We start from the raw sequence: 19,386 nt of genomic DNA on the forward strand, positions 1-19,386 counted from the left end.
GATTTATACGCTTATTCAATTCAAGAAGAATTTTTTTTTTTTTGACTCGTTAAAAAGAGTGTTTTCTATCTTAATGGGGAAATCTGTTTAACTGTTTTGCCTCAGAGCACACAATTCATTGAATTTGCTTTATTTATCATAATAATAATAATAATATTTAGCCACACTCCAAAAAACATTTTGGTAGACCATCTTTGCATTTACAGTGTTAATCACAAGTATAAAGCCATTATAACAATATTTTTACAATAACAATGATCATAGTATTTATGTCAGCTAACACACAGCATCACCCCTAAAAAACTTTGGCAGTTGTGTTTTTATTTCGTCATTCCAAATCAGTGTTTTTCAACCTTTTCTGAGCCAAGGCACATTTTATTCTTTGAAAAAATTCTGAGGCACACCACCAGCAGAAAACATAAAATAAATGAAACTCAGCAGCCCATATTGACAATAAAAAGTTGTTCTCGCAATAGTTGGATATTAATTTAAACCATACCCAACTATGCATCACTATAGCTCTTGTCTCAAATTAGGTCTAGATCAGGGGTGCCCACACTTTTTCTGCAGGCGAGCTACTTTTCAATTGACCAACTCGAGGGGATCTACCTCATTTATATATATCATTTATATTTATTTATTTATGAAAGAGACATTTTTGTAAACAAGTTAAATGTGTTTAATGATAATACAAGCATGTGTAACACATATAGATGTCTTTCTTTCACAAAGACAAGAATATAAGTTGGTGTATTACCTGATTCTGATGACTTGCATTGATTGGAATCAGACAGTAATGATGATAACGCCCACATTTTCAAATGGAGGAGAAAAAAAGTTGTCCTTTCTGTACAATACCACATGAAAGTGGTTGGTTTTTGGCATCTAATTCATCCAGCTTCCATACACTTTACAAGAAAAACATTGGCGGCAAATTCCGTAGCTTGCTTGATTGACATTCACGGCACCCGAGGGTCTTGTGAGATGACGCTGGCTGCTGCCAGTTCATTATTATGAAAAAATGACCGAGAGGAAGGCGAGAAACACTTTTTATTTCAACAGATTTTCACGCCGTCCCTTCCGTCAAAACTCTAAAGGCCGACTGCACATTTCCTATCTTCACAATAAAAGCCCTGCTTCATGCTGCCTGCGCTAACAAGATAAGAGTCTCGGAAAGCTGGCGTGCACAACTCAATCAATCAATCAATCAATGTTTATTTATATAGCCCCAAATCACAAATGTCTCGAAGGACTGCACAAATCATTACGACTACAACATCCTCGGAAGAACCCACAAAAGGGCAAGGAAAACTCACACCCAGTGGGCAGGGAGAATTCACATCCAGTGGGACGCCAGTGACAATGCTGACTACGAGAAACCTTGGAGAGGACCTCAGATGTGGGCAACCCCCCCCCTCTAGGGGACCGAAAGCAATGGATGTCGAGCGGGTCCAACATGATACTGTGAAAGTTCAATCCATAGTGGCTCCAACACAGCCGCGAGAGTTCAGTTCAAAGCTGATCAAAGACAGCAGCGAGAGTCCCGTCCACAGGAGACCATCTCAAGCGGAGGCGGGTCAGCAGCGTAGAGATGTCCCCAATCGATACAGGCGAGCGGTCCATCCTGGGTCCCGACGAGCGGTCCATCCTGGGTCTCGACTCTGGACAGCCAGTGATGTGCACGCCAGCTTTCTGAGGGATCGCTTGTGCACGCCAGTTTTCCGAGACTCTGTATTTAGTTAGCGCAGGCAGCATGAAGCAGGGCTTTTATTGTGAAGATAGGAAATGTGCAGTCGGCCTTTAGAGTTTTGACGGAAGGTACGGCGCGAGAGTCTGTTGAAATAAAAAGTGTTTCTCGCCTTCCTCTCGGTCATATTTTCATAATAATGATCTTGCAGCAGCCAGCGTCATCTCACAAGACCCTCCGGTACCGTGAATGTCATTTAAGTGACGTCTTGGTGAAGATTGATGATCACTAATTTTTAGGTCTATTTTTTTTAAAAGCCTGGCTGGAGATCGACTGACACACCCCCCGCGGTCGACTGGTAGCTCGCCATCGACGAAATGGGCACCCCTGGTCTAAAGTCACAACCTCTCGCATCACGCCGTGACTTTTTTGGAGTTTTTTGGTGTTTTCCTGTCTGTAGTGTTTTAGTTCTTGTTTTGCGCTGCTATTTTGTTGGCTTTTCCTGTTTTGTTGGTATGTTCTTGTTGCAGTTTCATGTCTTCCTTGAACGCTATTCCCCGCACCTTGCTTTGTTTTCGCAATCAAAACTATTTAAGTTGTGCGGACGCTATCCTTCTTTGTGGGGACATTGTTGATTGTCATGTCATGTACGGATATTCTTTGTGGACGCCGTCTGCTCCACGCGCTGTAAGTCTTTGCTGTCGTCCAGCATTCTGTTTTTGTTTACTTTGCAGCCAGTTCAGTTTTAGTTTCGTTTTGCGTAGCCATCCCTAAGCTTCAATCCCTTTTCTTAGCGGCACTTGCCTTTTGTTTATTTTTGGTTTAAGCGTTAGATACCATATTACCTGCACGCTGCATCCCGCATATTGTGATCACGACAGACCATGTTCCCGACATCTACAAAGCAATTAGCTAATAGCTGCCCCCTACTGATATGGAAGAGTATTACACGGGTACTCTGCCACGCTCTAGACAGCATAGACACTCAACAACGGCACATTTGCGGATTATAATTACTGGTTTGCAAAAAAATATTTTTAACCCAATTAAGTGTAATTACAAACCCCATTTCCATATGAGTTGGGAAATTGTGTTAGATGTAAATATAAACGGAATACAATGATTTGCAAATCCTTTTCAACCCATATTCAATTGAATGCACTACAAAGACAACATATTTGATGTTCAAACTCATAAACTTATTTTTTTTTTGCAAATAATAACTAACTTACAATTTCATGGCTGCAACACGTGCCAAAGTAGTTGGGAAAGGGCATGTTCACCACTGTGTTACATCACCTTTTCTTTTAACAACACTCAATAAACGTTTGGTAACCAAGGAAAGTAATTGTTGAAGCTTTGAAAGTGGAATTCTTTCCCATTCTTGTTTTATGTAGAGCTTCAGTCGTTCACCAGTATTTTACGCTTCACATTGCGCCACACACTTTCGATGGGAGACAGGACTGGACTGCAGGTGGGCCAGGAAAGTACCCGCACTCTTTTACTACGAAGCCACGCTGTTGTAACATGTGGCTTGGCATTGTTCCCAATTAGCCTGCACACCTGTGGGATGTTCTAAATAACTGTTTGATGAGCATTTCTTAACTTTATCATTATTTATTGCCACCTTTCCCAACTTCTTTGTCACGTTTTGCTGGCATCAAATTCTAAAGTTAATGATTATTTGCAACAAAAAAAATGTTTATCAGTTTGAACATCAAATATGTTGTCTTTGTAGCAAATTCAACTGAATATGGGTTGAAAATGATTTGCAAATCATTGTATTCCATTTATATTTACATCTAACACAATATCCCAACTCATATGGAAACGGGGTTTGAACATAATCTCCCAAAACACACCAGACTGTATTTCACGGCACACTATTGCACACGGTTGAAAAACACTGATCTAAATGATGCTACTCCAAACGTAGCCTCAAGTTCCTGATCAAATAGATTACACAGACGACAAACGGTTAGGATAGTGTAGTTTCAAGCATGCTAAAGTTAGCTGAGAGTAGCTTTCTCAGTCCCAAAGTGACTAAAAACACAATCCAGTCTCTTTTTATGTTAATTGACTCCTTGACATTGATTTCCATTACTGCTGGTATTGCCTAAGACGGACACAAATACCCATGCAATCACACATTATTAAGCATGTAGCTCCGCCTCCTCCATCGCTTTTACAAACAGCTTTGGCGCTTTTCTCCATCAACAAGCTGAATTTAAGTGCAGATTGTACTTACACGAGAACCGTGGCGATGTAGCGCTTCCAGCAATGGCAGGTCTGTTTGTTCACAGAAAGGCAAAGGTAAGCAAAAATGGTTGAAAAAAAAAATGTAAAGCCCCCAAAAAGCAGTTCCCTTTTTAAGTGTTTCGGAAAAGGCAGGAGTCTAGACGGTGTTCTACTCTAAAGGCACTTCTAAAGAATGATTAAAGGTAGAGATAATCAAGTAGGTCAGCGGGAGACGATGGGGTCGCTCTCTTTCTTCTGCCTTTTTGTGGTCTATCTGGCCTTTTGCACAGTACTAGAAAGCTTGTATGATAAAAATCTTTAAAGTCACCCATCCATGTCCATCCATTTTGTACGGCTTGTACCTTTTGGGGTGGTGGGGAGTGCTGGAGCCTGTCTCAGCTGCATTCGGGCGGAGGGTGGGGTACACCCTGGACAAGTCGCCACCTCATCGCAGAGCCAACACAGATAGACAGACAAAATTCACATTCACATTCACACAATTTAGTGTTGCCAATCAACCTATCCCCAGGTGCATGTTTTTAGAGGTGGGAGGAAGCCGGAGTACCCGGAGGGAACCCACGCAGTCACGGGGAGAACTTGGGATTGAACTCAGGACCTTCATATTGTGAGGCACATGCACTAACCCAGGGGTCACCAACCTTTTTGAAACCAAGAGCTACTTCTTAGGTACTGATTAATGGGAAGGGCTACCAGTTTGATACACACTTAAATAAACTGCCAGAAATAGCCAATTTGCTCAATTTACCTTTAATAAATAAATCTATATATATATAAAAAAAAATGGGTATTTCTGTCTGTCATTCCGTCGTACATTTTTTTTCCTTCCACGGAAAGTTTTTTTGTAGAGAATAAATGATGAAAAAACCACTTAATTGAACAATTTAAAATAGGAGAAAACACGAAAAAAATAAAAAATAAAATTTTGAAACATAGTTTATTATTAATTTTAGACTTTTTAAAATTCTAAATTCAACCGAAAAAAATTTGAATCTTTTTGAAAAAATAAAAAAAATAATTTATGGAACATCATTAGTAATTTTTCCTGATTAAGATTAATTTTTGAATTTTGACGACATGTTTTAAATAGGTTAAAATCTAATCTGCACTTTGTTAGAATATATAAAAAATTGGACCAAGCTATACGTCTAACAAAGAAAAATCATTATTTCTTCTAGATTTCCCAGAATTTTTTTTTTAAAGAAATTCAAGGCTTTGAAATAAGATTTAAATTTGATTCTACCGATTTTGTAGATTTGCCAGAATATTTTATTTGAATTTAATAATAATAAGTTTGAAGAATTATTTCACAAATATTCTGTGTCGAAAAAACAGAAGCTAAAATCCATCCATCCATCCATTTTCTACCGCTTATTTCCTTTAGCGGTTGCGGGGGGCGCTGGCGCCTATCTCTGCTACAATCGGGCGGAAGGCGGTGTACACCCTGGACAAGTCGCTACCTCATCGCAGGGCCAGAAGCTAAAATGAAGAAATAAATTAAAATGTATTATTTTTTACAATAAAAAAAAATACTTGAACATTGAATTAAATTGTCAGGAAAGAGGAGGAAGGAATTTAAAAGGTAAAAAGTATGTGTTTAAAAATCCTAAAATCATTTTTAAGGTTGTATTTTTTCTCTAAAATTGTCTTTCTGAAATTTATTAGAAGCAAAGTAAAAAAATAAATGAATTCATCTAAACAAGTGAAGACCAAGTCTTTAAATTTTTTTCTTTGATTTTCAAATTCTATTTGAGCTTTGTCTCTCTTAGAATTAAAAATGTCGAGCAAAGCGAGACCAGCTTGCTAGTAAATAAATACAATTTAAAAAATAGAGGCAGCTCACTGGTAAGTGCTGCTATTTGAGCTATTTTTAGAACAGGCCAGCGGGTGACTTATCTGGTCCTTACGGGCTACCTGGTGCCCGCGGGCACCGCTTTGGTGACCCCTGCACTAACCCATGTTCCACCGTGCTGCCCCTTCAAAGTCACTTAGGACCATATTGACTCTGTCCTTCTTGGATGCTGCTCGTCACATTTTGGGGAGGCTTCACCGCCAATGAGACGGCAAGCTGGTTCTTATTGGTGAAGCGGGGCGGCCCCTCCTGGTTTGTGGCGTGTATGGACGTGAGGCCGCTGTGCGACACGGATCGCCTGGCGGGACATGTCCGCGTGGAGGGGTGACGCTGAAACCCTGCCCTGATAGAGGAGCCAGCACTGGCGCTCGGGACCATGGCGCTGCATGCAGCCGCGCCGCTTGCGGGAACCATGCTGGCGATTTCATCGGTGGGCGAGCGCCCGATGCTGCCGTCGACCTGCGCCCTTATCTCCGGCGAGACCGAGAGCTGGTACTGAGGCACGGGACCATTGTCGCCACATTTGGGGTAGAGAAACGTCTTCATCTGACCTTTGCCTTTCACGTTAACAGTGCCGCGGTAGTCGAACTCGTAATCCATGGCGTTGAGGACGCAGTAACTCTCCTCGCTCACCTGGACGCGGCACTCCACGCCGGTCGTGTCCATGCGGCTGGCGATGTTGACCGTGTCGCCCCAGATGTCGTAGAGGAGCTTCGTGGTTCCGATCACGCCGGCGGTGAGCGGGCCGTGGTTGAATCCGATGCGCAGCTTGAAGCCGAAGCCCAGCATGTTCTTGTTGAAGTCGTCCACCACGCGCATCATCTCCAGGGCGAACTCGAAGAGGGCGCGGAGGTGCGTGTGAGGGTGGGTGGCGTCCGCGCACTGTTGGGCGTTCAGCCCCGCCGCCGCCATGTACGTGGCGCCGATGGTCTTGATCTTTTCAATATTGCCGAAGACGGGCTTCCGCAGAAGCTCATCGAAGTCGCCGATGAGCTCGTTGAGGACCCGATAGCACTCCTTGCCTCCCTCGTAGCTTTCTTCATAAAACTCGCTGAAGTTCACGATGCTGGCGAATATGACGCCCACGTTGTCGTGGTTCTTGGAGTAGCTCTGGGTGACCTTCAGCTGTTCGGCCACGTGGATGGGGATGATGTTGCGAAGCAGCCAGTCGGCCTGGTCCCGCATGTTCTGGATCTTGATGCGGTGTTGGTCGGCCTCTACGTTGCCGCGGTAATGGAGGCGGTAACTCACCTCAAATTCCCGGTTGAGGAACCAGACGAGGAGAAGGAGCAGGAAGAAGGCCACGCAGGCCTCGGGGGCCAGCAGGTCTTTGGGGTGCGGCTCAGTCTGGCTGTCCGATATGAGGACTGAGCTGCTGCGGTTGCTCTGGTTGTCTGACCTGGTATGAGAGTGTTGGTGTGAAACTTATGCGTGTTACATTTCTTCTGTCATTCTACAGTGAACTAACTCATCAATGGTATTAATGCTGAATGAGCAGTTTGCCCCCTACTGCTATTATTGGTTCTGTTTTTTTCAGTTGCGCGTATACAGTAGAACCTTGATTTACCAACTTCATTGGTTCTTGAACGGGGTTCACAGTTAAAAAGTAAAAATATTTCATAGGAAAAAATGTAAATTATAGATGTCCTGATCAGGATCATGGGATCGGGGACTAATAATTGCCTTTTTTATTGGATTAGGGCAGAGGTCGGCAACACGCGGCTCCAGTCTGATGTGGCTCAGCTGCAAAATCGCCTAATCCCGACGATTGTTTCGGGGGGTTTCCGGATTTTGATGCCTCTCCCGGATATCACCCGGGGTTAATATTCTCAGATTTTCACTCGGACTACAATATTGAGGGCGTGCCGTGATGGCTTTACTTTTAACGTCCTCTACAACATGTCATCAAACCCGCCCTTACACCATGCTATCTGCGTGCCGGCGGGACGCATGCATTTCGCTGCTTCTATCGTCACACGTACGAGATTGCAAGGCATACTTGGTCAGCAGCCATACAGGTTACACTGAAGGTGGTGATATAAACAACTTTAACACTCTTAGTAATATGCGCCACACTGTGAACCCACACCAAACAAGAATGACAAACACATTTCGGGAGAACATCGTCACAGTAACACAACATAAACGCAACATAACAATTACACAGAATCCCATATATGCATGACTCTTTCAGGCTATATTACACACCCCCGCGCCCCCAACCCCGCCCACCTCACCTGACGCACGGAGGGGCGGGGCAGGGTTTGGTGCTAGCGGGGTGTATAATATAGCCTGGAAGAGTCATGGATTCTGGGTAATTGTTATGTTGCGTTTATAATGTGTTACAGTGCGGATATTCTCCCGAAATGTGTTTGTCATTCTTGTTTGGTGTGGGTTCACAGTGTGGCGCATATTAATAATAGTGTTAAATTTGTTTATATCACAACCTTCAGTGTGACCTGTATGGCTGTTGAACAACTATGCCTTGCAGATGTGTACGTGTATCTGCGGAAGCCACATACAACATGTTACTAGGCTGGCAAGCTGTTTGTACATGTTGTAGAAGGCGTCAAAGGCAATGGCTTCATAGCACGCCCTTATTATTGTTATCTAGGTGACCATCAGCAGATATTCGCGAGAATGGTTGCGGCTCCCATTGTCTTCTTTATTTTGTGAAACGGGTCAAAATGGCTTTTTGAGTGGTAAAAGGTAAACCCCTGGATTAGGGGGACTAATAATTGCCTTTTTTAATAGATGGATAGATAGATAGATAGATAGATAGATAGATAGATAGATAGATAGATAGATAGATAGATAGATAGATAGATAGATAGATAGATAGATAGATAGATAGATAGATAGATAGATAGATAGATAGATAGATAGATAGATAGATAGATAGATAGATAGATAGATAGATAGATAGATGGATGGATGGATGGATGGATAGATAGATAGATAGATAGATAGATAGATAGATGGATAAGCCTTTATTGATTCAGTCAGGAGAGTTCCCTGAGGAAAATTTTAATTCCAGCAGCAGTGTACAGAATTGAGATCAAATTTAAAAAGTAAATAATGGGGATATAAGTGGAAACAAAATAGAAAAACATTGCGATAAGAATAAAAATAAAAAGCAACAATGACAATAAAAATATAACAGTGAAATAAGAATACAACAAGAGACACTAGGCAGTAGTGACCATGTTATGGAAAAGTATTCCACTGTTATTGTTTTTAGCATCCCCCGTCGTCCTAGTTTGACACCCCTGATGTAGAGTATGGTTGATCGATCCAAATGTCGATACTATCGATACCCTGCATAGTATCAGGATATAAACAATACTAAAGTGATTAGATAGATATGTTTCTTTTTATTTCCATAATTACACAATATCTTTTTCTGTGTTTTTTGTTACTGTTTACATAGTCAGAGATTTAGTCTCTGGGTACAGGAAAGCTTTAAGAGCAATACCCAAATGATTGAAATGGGAGCCTCTCGTAAGTCTCGGAACGGGACTCGAAATCTATTCGGATCTGAGTCAAAAAATTCTATGTGGCTCAGAGGCAAAAAATGTTAATTGGGACATCCCTAATGTAAATATGAATAATGGGTTCCAGCCGCTACAAAATTCAATATTTTTGTAAAGGTTTGTACCCTTTGGACACAACATAAAGCGCCATACAAGCCTGTATATCAAACAAACATAATGGATTAACTTTCTATTCTGTCGACAACGCTGTGGATAGTTCCTGAATGTTTCAAAACACACATGGCTTGTCCATTGCTTTCTTTCAAATTGAGCTAGTAAGAACTTGAAAAAAATTGTAAAAAGACAAATAAAAAACCTCCTAAAAAGAAGACACAGTAGTAATTATCACAGACAGCAATGCTGCATTAACCGAATGAGCACCAGTGATCAATAACCCTGCCCACAATGAATGTGCTGCCGGACACAAAATGGCTGCACTGCAAAGCCCGCAATAGGAGGATGTAACATTTGTTTATTTTTATTCAGTCTGTGGTTTGTAAATCAAAAAGTTTTTACAATGAGGGGTTCGTAAATCGAGATTCCACTGTACTTGTTAATAAATGACCTTTTGGTCGGGGAGAGCATTTACCTTTCCACTTTTTTTTATGAATGATTCAAGTTTAAAAATAAGTTGAGTTTTCAGATATCCAAAATACCAGCTTCTCTCCAATTATCGCCTGCTTGCTTCTCAATTAATGGTATGTCCACTTGAAATAAACTTTTACTGTCACAAGATTTTCAAAAAAAAGTCTTAAGACCCACCTTTTTGATCACTAGTTTTTACCTGATAGTATTTTATTGAAGTCATTTGTATTTTGCTTTTTATCCTATTAGTTGTGCAAGATTTTATATAGTTCTATATATTCATTATTCATTTACTGTATATTAAATTCATTTTAATCTTCTTTTTTTATTGATGTTTGTATTTCTATTAATCGTCATGTGTCTTCCTTGTATTTTATTCTTTATCTGTACTCATGGTTCTTACTATTTTGCAAGTTTTATTATTCTTATTTTTCAACGTTACTCAGATGAGCCATCTGCGTCAGGGATTGTCAGCGTCCTGGTGGCCATGGTCTGATGACCTCCTGGTGCAGATGGCTCCGGTGATAGTGTTTACTCACATGTCTCCTCTGTACTCAGCCATGCAATCATTGATCCATATAGTTGCATATGTGTGTGTGTTTGTGTTTGGCATTTGTTTCCGTGCGTGCGTTTGTGATAATGGGGGATATGGGTCATCGGGGCATTGTTTTTAATTTTATAAAGCGCTTTGCGTTGCATTTCTTTTATGTATGAAAAGCGATTTATAAATAAAGTTTGATTGATTGATTGAAAAAGTGTAAAGTGCAGTGCAGCAAACCTACATTCACAATAGATTCTACACTAGCTAAAAATCCAGACATCAAAATAGCTCAAATATTTAAAAAAAATAAATCACACACAGTTGCGGTTTAAATAAATACAACACAATTACATAACTATATTGTAAATAATACTGTTATTATGGTAATAGCCGGGGAAATAAAACCTACAGGAAAACCGATTTGCAGCAAAACTAGAATAAATAAAAAATAATAAACACAACAATGGTAGAACTCTATAATCTAAATATAAATGTTTTGTTTATTATGGTGAATGTGGCCTGCAATGCATGTGCAATGCATAGTATAAGGCGAGAACTTACTAATAGTTTGTTAAATTAAGACTACACGCTTGTAGATGACTCCAGTATATCCCACCATGCATCCCCCAGGCATTAATGATACCGTATGTGAGTTACATCAGCTCCGGTATTGTATCTCATCTGAGTCCACATTGAGTACTATGAATATCAACAACAATATTTTCAAAATCTACAGCAATTCCACTGTTTTCTTTTGTCTGCCAATGTTGTCCTACCTGCAGAGAGGCGTGAAGAGCAGTGAAAGAAGCGCCAATCCTACTAAAGTTGCGAAACTCGAACGCATCCAGTAGCTGAGCTGGCAGGAGTTACAGAACTGAATGATGGCTATGATGACCGCGCAGCAGATGAACATGGTGAACTGCGGGAAAACACTTCAATAATGATTATTCTGGAGATTGAACACAAACCTACCAAGTGGAGCAAATAAATTAAATAACAAACCTGAATGGAGTGATCCATGTCACAGGTGACATGAGAGAAGACGGTCAGAGCAGGCAGGGACACCATGACGGCACCTATTAGGTGACGTGGTATCCAGCCCGAGACCGCTTTCATCAGAGTCCGTGTGCAGTTCAGAGCACTGTCCAAGTAGAACGCCATACTGAGTTGGAGAAGAGCAGGATGCAGAGTTTTAGGTAGGGATTAACCATTAGCACTGTACTACAAACCCCAAAACCAGTGAAGTTGGCACGTGTAAATCGTAAATAACACAATACAATGACTTGCAAATCCTTTTCAACCTATATTCAATTGAATAGACTGCATAGACAAGATACTTAACGTTCAAACTGGAAGACTTTGTTATTTTTGCAAATATTAGCTCGTTTGGAATTTGATGCCTGCAACATGTTTCAAAAAAAGCTGGCATGAGTGGCAAAAAAGACTGAGAAAGTTGAGGAATGCTCATCAAACACTTATTTGGAACATCCCACAGGTGAACGGGCTAATTGGGAACAGGTGGATTACATGATTGGGTATAAAAGCAGCTTCCAAGAAATGCTCAGTCATTCACAATCAAGGAGCGTGCGAGGGTCACCACTTGCTGAACAAACGTGTAAGCAAATTGTCGAACAGTTTAAATGATAAATGATAAATGGGTTGTACTTGTATAGCGCTTTTCTACCTTCAAGGTACTCAAAGCGCTTTGACACTACTTCCACATTTACCCATTCACACACACATTCACACACTGATGGAGGGAGCTGCCATGCAAGGCGCCAACCAGCACCCATCAGGAGCAAGGGTGAAGTGTCTTGCTCAGGACACAACGGACGTGACGAGGTTGGTACTAGGTGGGAATTGAACCAGGGACGCTCGGGTTGCACACGGCCACTCTCCCACTGCGCCACGCCGTCCCTAGTTTAAGAACAACATTTCTCAACGAGCTATTGCAAGGAATTTAGGGATTTCAACACCTACGGTCCAAAATATCATCAAAAGGTTCAGAGAACCTGGAGAAATCACTGCACCTAAGCGATGATATTACGGACCTTTGATCCCTCAGGCGATACTGCATCAAAAAGCGACTTCAGTGTGTAAAGGATATCACCACATGGGCTCAGGAACACTTCAGAAAACCACTGTCAGTAACTGCAGTTTGTCTGAACTTCTGAATTTCCCCCAGGGATCAATAAAGTACTTTATATTGTATTCTATTCCATCCTACATCTGTAAGTGAAAGTTAAAACTCTACTATGCAAAGCGAAAGCCTTTTATCAACAACACCCACAAGCGCTGCCATCTTAGGGGCACAGGCTTAGACTGATTTTTTTTGTTCTCATTCATCCATTCACACCCAGATTCACACACTGATTGTAGAAGCGGCCATGCAAGGCCCTAGCCACAACCCGTGAGGAGCAAGGGTGAAGTGCCTTGCTCAAGGACACAACGGACGTGACTAGGATGCCAGAAGAAGGGATCAGCCCAGGAAACCTCACGTTGCTAGCACGGCTGCTCTACCAACTGAGCCACGCCGCGAGTTCATTGAGAAGTTGAGACACTAACTCGGGTCCTACATCACTGACAAGTGACAGTTTTTTTTAAAGTCAGACCTGAAGACAGGTTGATAGAAAAAAAGAAAAAGAAAAAAAAACATATTTTTTAAACTTAAGTTTGACTTATGTCAAAGGAAAACTGAACATTTCTTTCAACAATGTATGAAAATAATTTAGTCACGCCTCTTACTCAATTTTTAATCTGGCAATTTTCAAGACTTGACCAACTACAGGCAATTCCAAACTACTTGAAAACTTTGTAGAAGAGCAAATGAAGCTCCATTTTGACTAGAACTTGTTTAACATTATATGCAAACTATTGAACAAAAAGAGCCTGCTTTTATTTTTAATTTCCAAGGCCATAAGGTAAAAAGCTTGATAAGTGAGGGACAGTAGGAGCGATGTTAATTGAATGGTAGCCATGTGTTTTAATAAACCGCGATCTAAAATGGTGCACTCAGGCTTACTGGTTAAACGGAAAATGATCAGAACTGGAAACGAAATAATTAGGGATCATTCTTGACTGTAATAAAAAACTTGTTCAAAATATGGAAATAAATCATCAAAAACATGACCGACCGTGTAGCCAACTTGGCGAAACAATTTAAGTACATCACTGCTATTTTGCACCACAATGAAGCAGAATGAGTATAACGCCTGCCAAGAATGTTAAAATAATATCAAAACGGCGGATTTTTACCCTTGAAAATATGGAGATGCTGCTGATGGTGTATTTGACGGAAACGCAGCTGCAATGTGATACTGTAGAAGTCTGCTTTCCGAGACAAATGAAAGAAAACGAAGTTTATTGTTTGTACTACCTTCTATTTTTACACAATATTTATTATCTAGAACAGTGGTTCTCAAATGGGGGTACGCGTACCCCGGGGGGTACTTGAAGGTATGCCAAGGGGTACGTGAGATTTTTAGAAAATATTCTAAAAAATAGCAACAATTCAAAAATGCTTTACAAATATATTTATTGAATAATACTTCAACAAAATATGAATGTAAGTTCACAAACTGAGAAAATAAATGCAACGATGCAATATTCAGTGTTGACAGCTAGATTTTTATGTGGACATGTTCCATAAATATTGATGTTAAAGATTTCTTTTTTAGTGAAGAAATGTTTAGAATTAAGTTCATGAATCCAGATGGATCTCTATTACAATCCCCAAAGAGGGCACTTTAAGTTGATGATTACTTCTATGTGTAGAAATCTTTATTTATAATTGAATAACTTGTTTATTTTTCAACACGTTTTTAGTTATTTTTATATCTTTTTTTCCAAATAGTTCAAGAAAGACCACTACAAATGAGCAATATTTTGAACTGTTATACAATTTAATAAATCAGAAACTGCTAACATAGTGCTGTATTTTACTTCTTTATCTCTTTTTTTCACCCAAAAATGTTTTGCTCTGATTAGGGAGTACTTGAATTAAAAAATTGTTCACAGGGGGTACATCACTGAAAAAAGGTTGAGAACCACTGCCCTACAGTAATACACAAAAACAGGTACCAATAGGTAAGAAAAGTTGGTTTTGCCTAGTAGGCCCACCTTTGGAGAATACTCCGGTATCAAAAAGCAATGGTTTCAAAACCACGAAAATGTTTCTTCATACCATCCATACGATCTAAGCAAAAGTGAAAGTTAAGAATCGCTTTGCTAAAGATTATTACATTGTCTGTTTAGAAGTCACCACCTAGAACCACTGATCTAGAAGGTTGTTTTCTTTTTTAAAAGGCATGTTAAATGTTAAAATTGTGCTGCCAAATCAACAAATTTCAATTAGTTTGAATGGGAGACGTTGATTTGAGAGACAAGTGTTTTGAGTTAAGAGCTCCATCACAGAACCAATTAAGCTTCTTAGTTAAAGTACAGTGCTACCATATTTTCTGTTTACAGTATCTATCTGAGCCAGCAAAATTCCTGCTCATGTTGCCAATTTGATATTTGTTAAACCCATCCATCCATCATCTTCCGCTTATCCGAGGTCGGGTCGCGGGGGCAACAGCCTAAGCAGGGAAACCCAGACTTCCCTCTCCCCAGCCACTTCGTCTAGCTCTTCCCGGGGGATCCCGAGGCGTTCCCAGGCCAGCCGGGAGACATAGTCTTCCCAACGTGTCCTGGGTCTTCCCCGTGGCCTCCTACCGGTTGGACGTGCCCTAAACACCTCCCTAGGGAGGCGTTCGGGTGGCATCCTGACCAGATGCCCGAACCACCTCATCTGGCTCCTCTCGATGTGAAGGAGCAGCGGCTTTACTTTGAGCTCCTCCCGGATGGCAGAGCTTCTCACCCTATTTCTAAGGGAGAGCCCCGCCACACGGCGGAGGAAACTCATTTCGGCCGCTTGTACCCGTGATCTTATCCTTTGGGTCATGCCCCAAAGCTCATGACCATAGGTGAGGATGGGAACGTAGATCGACCGGTAAATTGAGAGCTTTGCCTTCCGGCTCAGCTCCTTCTTCACCACAACGGATCGGTACAACGTCCGCATTACTGAAGACGCCGCACCGATCCGCCTGTCGATCTCACGATCCACTCTTCCCTCACTCGTGAACAAGACTCCTAGGTACTTGAACTCCTCCACTTGGGGCAGGGTCTCCTCCCCAACCCGGAGATGGCACTCCACCCTTTTCCGGGCGAGAACCATGGACTCGGACTTGGAGGTGCTGATTCTCATTCCGGTCGCTTCACACTCGGCTGCGAACCGATCCAGCGAGAGCTGAAGATCCCGGTCAGGTGAAGCCATCAGGACCACATCATCTGCAAAAAGCAGAGACCTAATCCTGCGGCTACCAAACCGGAACCCCTCAACGCCTTGACTTGTTAAACCTGTCAATTTTATTTATATAGTGCCAATGGCAACACTATAATGGCCCGCAGTGTGTGAGTGTTGTCTGTCTATCTGTGTTGGCCCTGCGATGAGGTGGCGACTTGTCCAGGGTGCCCGAATGCAGCTGAGATAAGCTCCAGTGACCACGAGAGGGACAAGCGGTAGAAAATGAATGGTTGGCAATTCATAACGTACACTATTTTGCCAAAAGTATTTGGCAACCCATCCAAATGATCAAAATCAGGTGTCCTAATCACTTGGCCAGGTGTATAAAATCAAGCACTTAGGCATGGAGACTGTTTCTACAAACATTTGTGAACGGATGGGCCGCTCTAAGGAGCTCAGTTATTTCCAACGTGGAACTGTCGTCGGATGCCACCTCGGCAACCAATCCAGTCGTGAAATTTCCTCACTACTAAATATTCCAAAATCAACTGTCTGCTTTATTATAGGAAAATGGAAGAATTTGAGAACAACAGCAACTCAGCCACCAAGTGGACGGCCATGTAAACTGACAGAGAGGGGTCAGTGGAAGCTGAAGCGCATAGTGCAAAGAAGTCGCCGACTTTCTGCAAAGTCAGTTGCTACAGAGCTGCAAACTTCATGTGACCGTCCAATTAACCCACATACCGTACGCAGAGAGCTTCATGCATCCAAGCCATACATCACCAAGTCCAATGCAAAGCGTGGGATGCAGTGGTGTAAAGCACGTCGCCACTGGACTCTAGAGCAGTGGAGAAGCGTTCTCTGGAGTGAGTAATCACGCTTTTCCATCTGGCAATCTGATGGGCGAGTCTGGGTTTTGAGGTTGCCAGGAGAACGTTATATTTCAGACTGCATTGTGCTGAGTGTGAAATTTGGTAGAGGAGGAATTATGGTGTGGGGTTGTTTTTCAGGAGTTGGGCCCAGAGAAAGAAACTTTGAATGCTCCAAGAGACCGAAATATTTTGGACAATTCCATGCTCCGAACCTTGTGGGAACAGTTTGGAGCGGGCCCCTTCCTCCTCTAACACCAGTGCACAAAGCAAGGTCCCTTAAGACATGGACGACAGAGTCTGGTGTGGATGGAATTGACTGGCCTGCACAGAGTCCTGACATGAACCCGATTGAACACCTTTTGGATGAATTAGAACGGAGGCTGAAAGCCAGGCCTTCTCGACCAACATCAGTGTGTGACCTCACCAAAGCGATTTTGGAAGAATGGTCGTAAAATTCCAGAAACACACTCCACAACCGTGTGGACAGCCTTCCCAGAAGAGTTGAAGCTGTAATAGCTGCAAAAGGTGGACCAACGTCATATTGCACCCTATGGGTTAGGAATGGGATGGCACTTCAAGTTCATATGTGAGTCAAGGCAGGTGGCCAAATAGTTTTAGTGTGTGTCATCTCAAAGCCCGTTACGCACAAAGCAGACATAAAACCACGCTCATATATTAAAGAGAACCAACTGAACCCAACATGGCGAGAAAAAAAAAACTCCCTCAATGGAAGAAACCTGGAACAAAACCCAGGTGTCAATGGGGAAGTAATATTTCCTTACCGTATTGCAAAAAAAAGAGCCAGAGCCTCCAGCAAGGCGGCCACAGTGGTCAGAATGAGAGCTGGTGCGGGTGGGCTAAACTGGGCGACGATGGGGCGAAGAAAACAGGCCAGTGACAAAGCCAGAAACACTGAAGAACACAGCAGCATGTCCAGGAAGGAACTGAACATCGGGCTGGCAAACGTCTGCACTGCTGCTTTGGCCTCTACCTAGATGAAGAACAGGAGCAGAATACAAAATAAAATTAGTAAACATATGCATTAACCCGCCTTTCTGGTGATCCACCAGCAGAGGGCAATAGAACCGCATGAAAACTGTGCACCTTAAGTCCTGCAGGGATATCTGTGCTGCAGTCTTTGTGTTAAAGGACACACACTATCAGACACAAAGGGACAACAACAAAAAAAACATACAGGGGTAAAATGAGGTAATTGAACACATATGTTTCTATGACAACCGTCATATTATTCAGTCCATTTACACTTATATGTGCAGACACATACTAGTGTTGTCCCGATACCAATATTTTGGTACCAGTACCAATACTTGTGTTGTCCCGATACCAATATTTTGGTACCGGTACCAATCTCGATACTTTGATACTTTTCTAAATAAAGGGGATCACAAAAAATGGCATTATTGGCTTTATTTTAACAAAGTCTTAGGGTACATAAACATATGTTTCTTGTTGCAATCGAAGAACAATGTTGTCCTGAATGAATGATTTACTGGTTAAGATCTTCTTACTTTCTCTTTTAACATGATGTTCTATCTATACTTCTGCTAAAATGTGATAATCACTTATTCTTCTGTTGTTTGATACTTTACATTAGCTTTGAATGTAAATTTAAGTCTCACATTAAAACTCATCTGTATACTCTAGCCTTTAAATAGACCTCCTTTTAGACCAGTTGATCTGCCGCTTCTTTTCTTTCTCCTATGTCCCCCCCCTCCCTTGTGGAGGGGGTCCGGTCCGATGACCATGGATGAAGTACTGGCTGTCCAGAGTCGAGACCCAGGATGGACCGCTCGTCGGCACCCAGGATGGACCGCTCGCCTGTATCGGTTGGGGACATCTCTACGCTGCTGATCCGCCTCCGCTTGAGATGGTCTCCTGTGGACGGGACTCTCGCTGCTGTCTTGGATCCGCTTGAACTGAACTCTCGCGGCTGTGTTGGAGCCACTATGGATTGAACTTTCACAGTATCATGTTAGACCCGCTCGACATCCATTGCTTTCGGTCCCCTAGAGGGCGGGGGAGGTTGCCCACATCTGAGGTCCTCTCCAAGGTTTCTCATAGTCAGCATTGTCACTGGCGTCCCACTGGATGTGAATTCTCCCTGCCCACTGGGTGTGAGTTTTCCTTGCCCTTTTGTGGGTTCTTCCAAGGATGTTGTAGTCGTAATGATTTGTGCAGTCCTTTGAGACATTTGTGATTTGGGGCTATATAAATAAACATTGATTGATTGATTGATGATACCACAAATTTAGGTTTGGGTATCAGTCTGATACTAAGTTGTTACAGGATCATACATTTGTCATATTCAAAGTCCTCATGTCTCGAGGGACATATTTACTGAGTTTATAAACATAATATAAAAAAATATTTTGTGATGCTAAAAAATATCGATGTAATCATAGTAGTATCGACTAGATCAGGGGTCACCAAACTTTTTGAAACCAAGAGCTACTTCTTGGGTACTGATTAATGCGAAGGGCTACCAGTTTGATACACACTTAAATAAATTGCCAGAAATAGCCAATTTGATCAATTTACCTTTAATAAATAAATCTATATATATATATATATAAAAAATGGGTATTTCTGTCTGTCATTCCGTCGTACATTTTTTTTCCTTTTACAGAAGATTTTTTGTAGAGGATAAATGATGAAAAAAACACTTAATTGAACGGTTTAAAAGAGGAAAAAACACGAAAAAAAATGAAAATATAATTTTGAAACATGGTTTCTCTTCAATTTTGACTCTTTAAAA

General features: G+C 41.7%; 1 protein-coding gene across 1 annotated transcript in view; it reads right to left on the reverse strand.

Moving 5' to 3' along the window:
- Nucleotides 1-1,873: 1,873 nt before the first annotated feature.
- Nucleotides 1,874-19,386, reverse strand: part of LOC133541413 (adenylate cyclase type 9-like) — a 136,460-nt gene continuing 118,947 nt past the window's right edge. The window contains exons 6-9 of the mRNA XM_061884817.1: nt 17,393-17,601; nt 11,457-11,616; nt 11,231-11,373; nt 1,874-7,194 (exon numbers count right to left, since the gene is read on the reverse strand). Of these exons, the coding sequence (XP_061740801.1) occupies nt 5,928-7,194; nt 11,231-11,373; nt 11,457-11,616; nt 17,393-17,601 (1,779 nt within the window). The 3' untranslated portion in view covers nt 1,874-5,927. The remainder of the gene's footprint in view (nt 7,195-11,230; nt 11,374-11,456; nt 11,617-17,392; nt 17,602-19,386) is intronic.

The sequence above is a fragment of the Nerophis ophidion genome, linkage group LG23 (assembly GCF_033978795.1).
Source record: "Nerophis ophidion isolate RoL-2023_Sa linkage group LG23, RoL_Noph_v1.0, whole genome shotgun sequence".
NCBI classification, from domain to species: domain Eukaryota; kingdom Metazoa; phylum Chordata; class Actinopteri; order Syngnathiformes; family Syngnathidae; genus Nerophis; species Nerophis ophidion.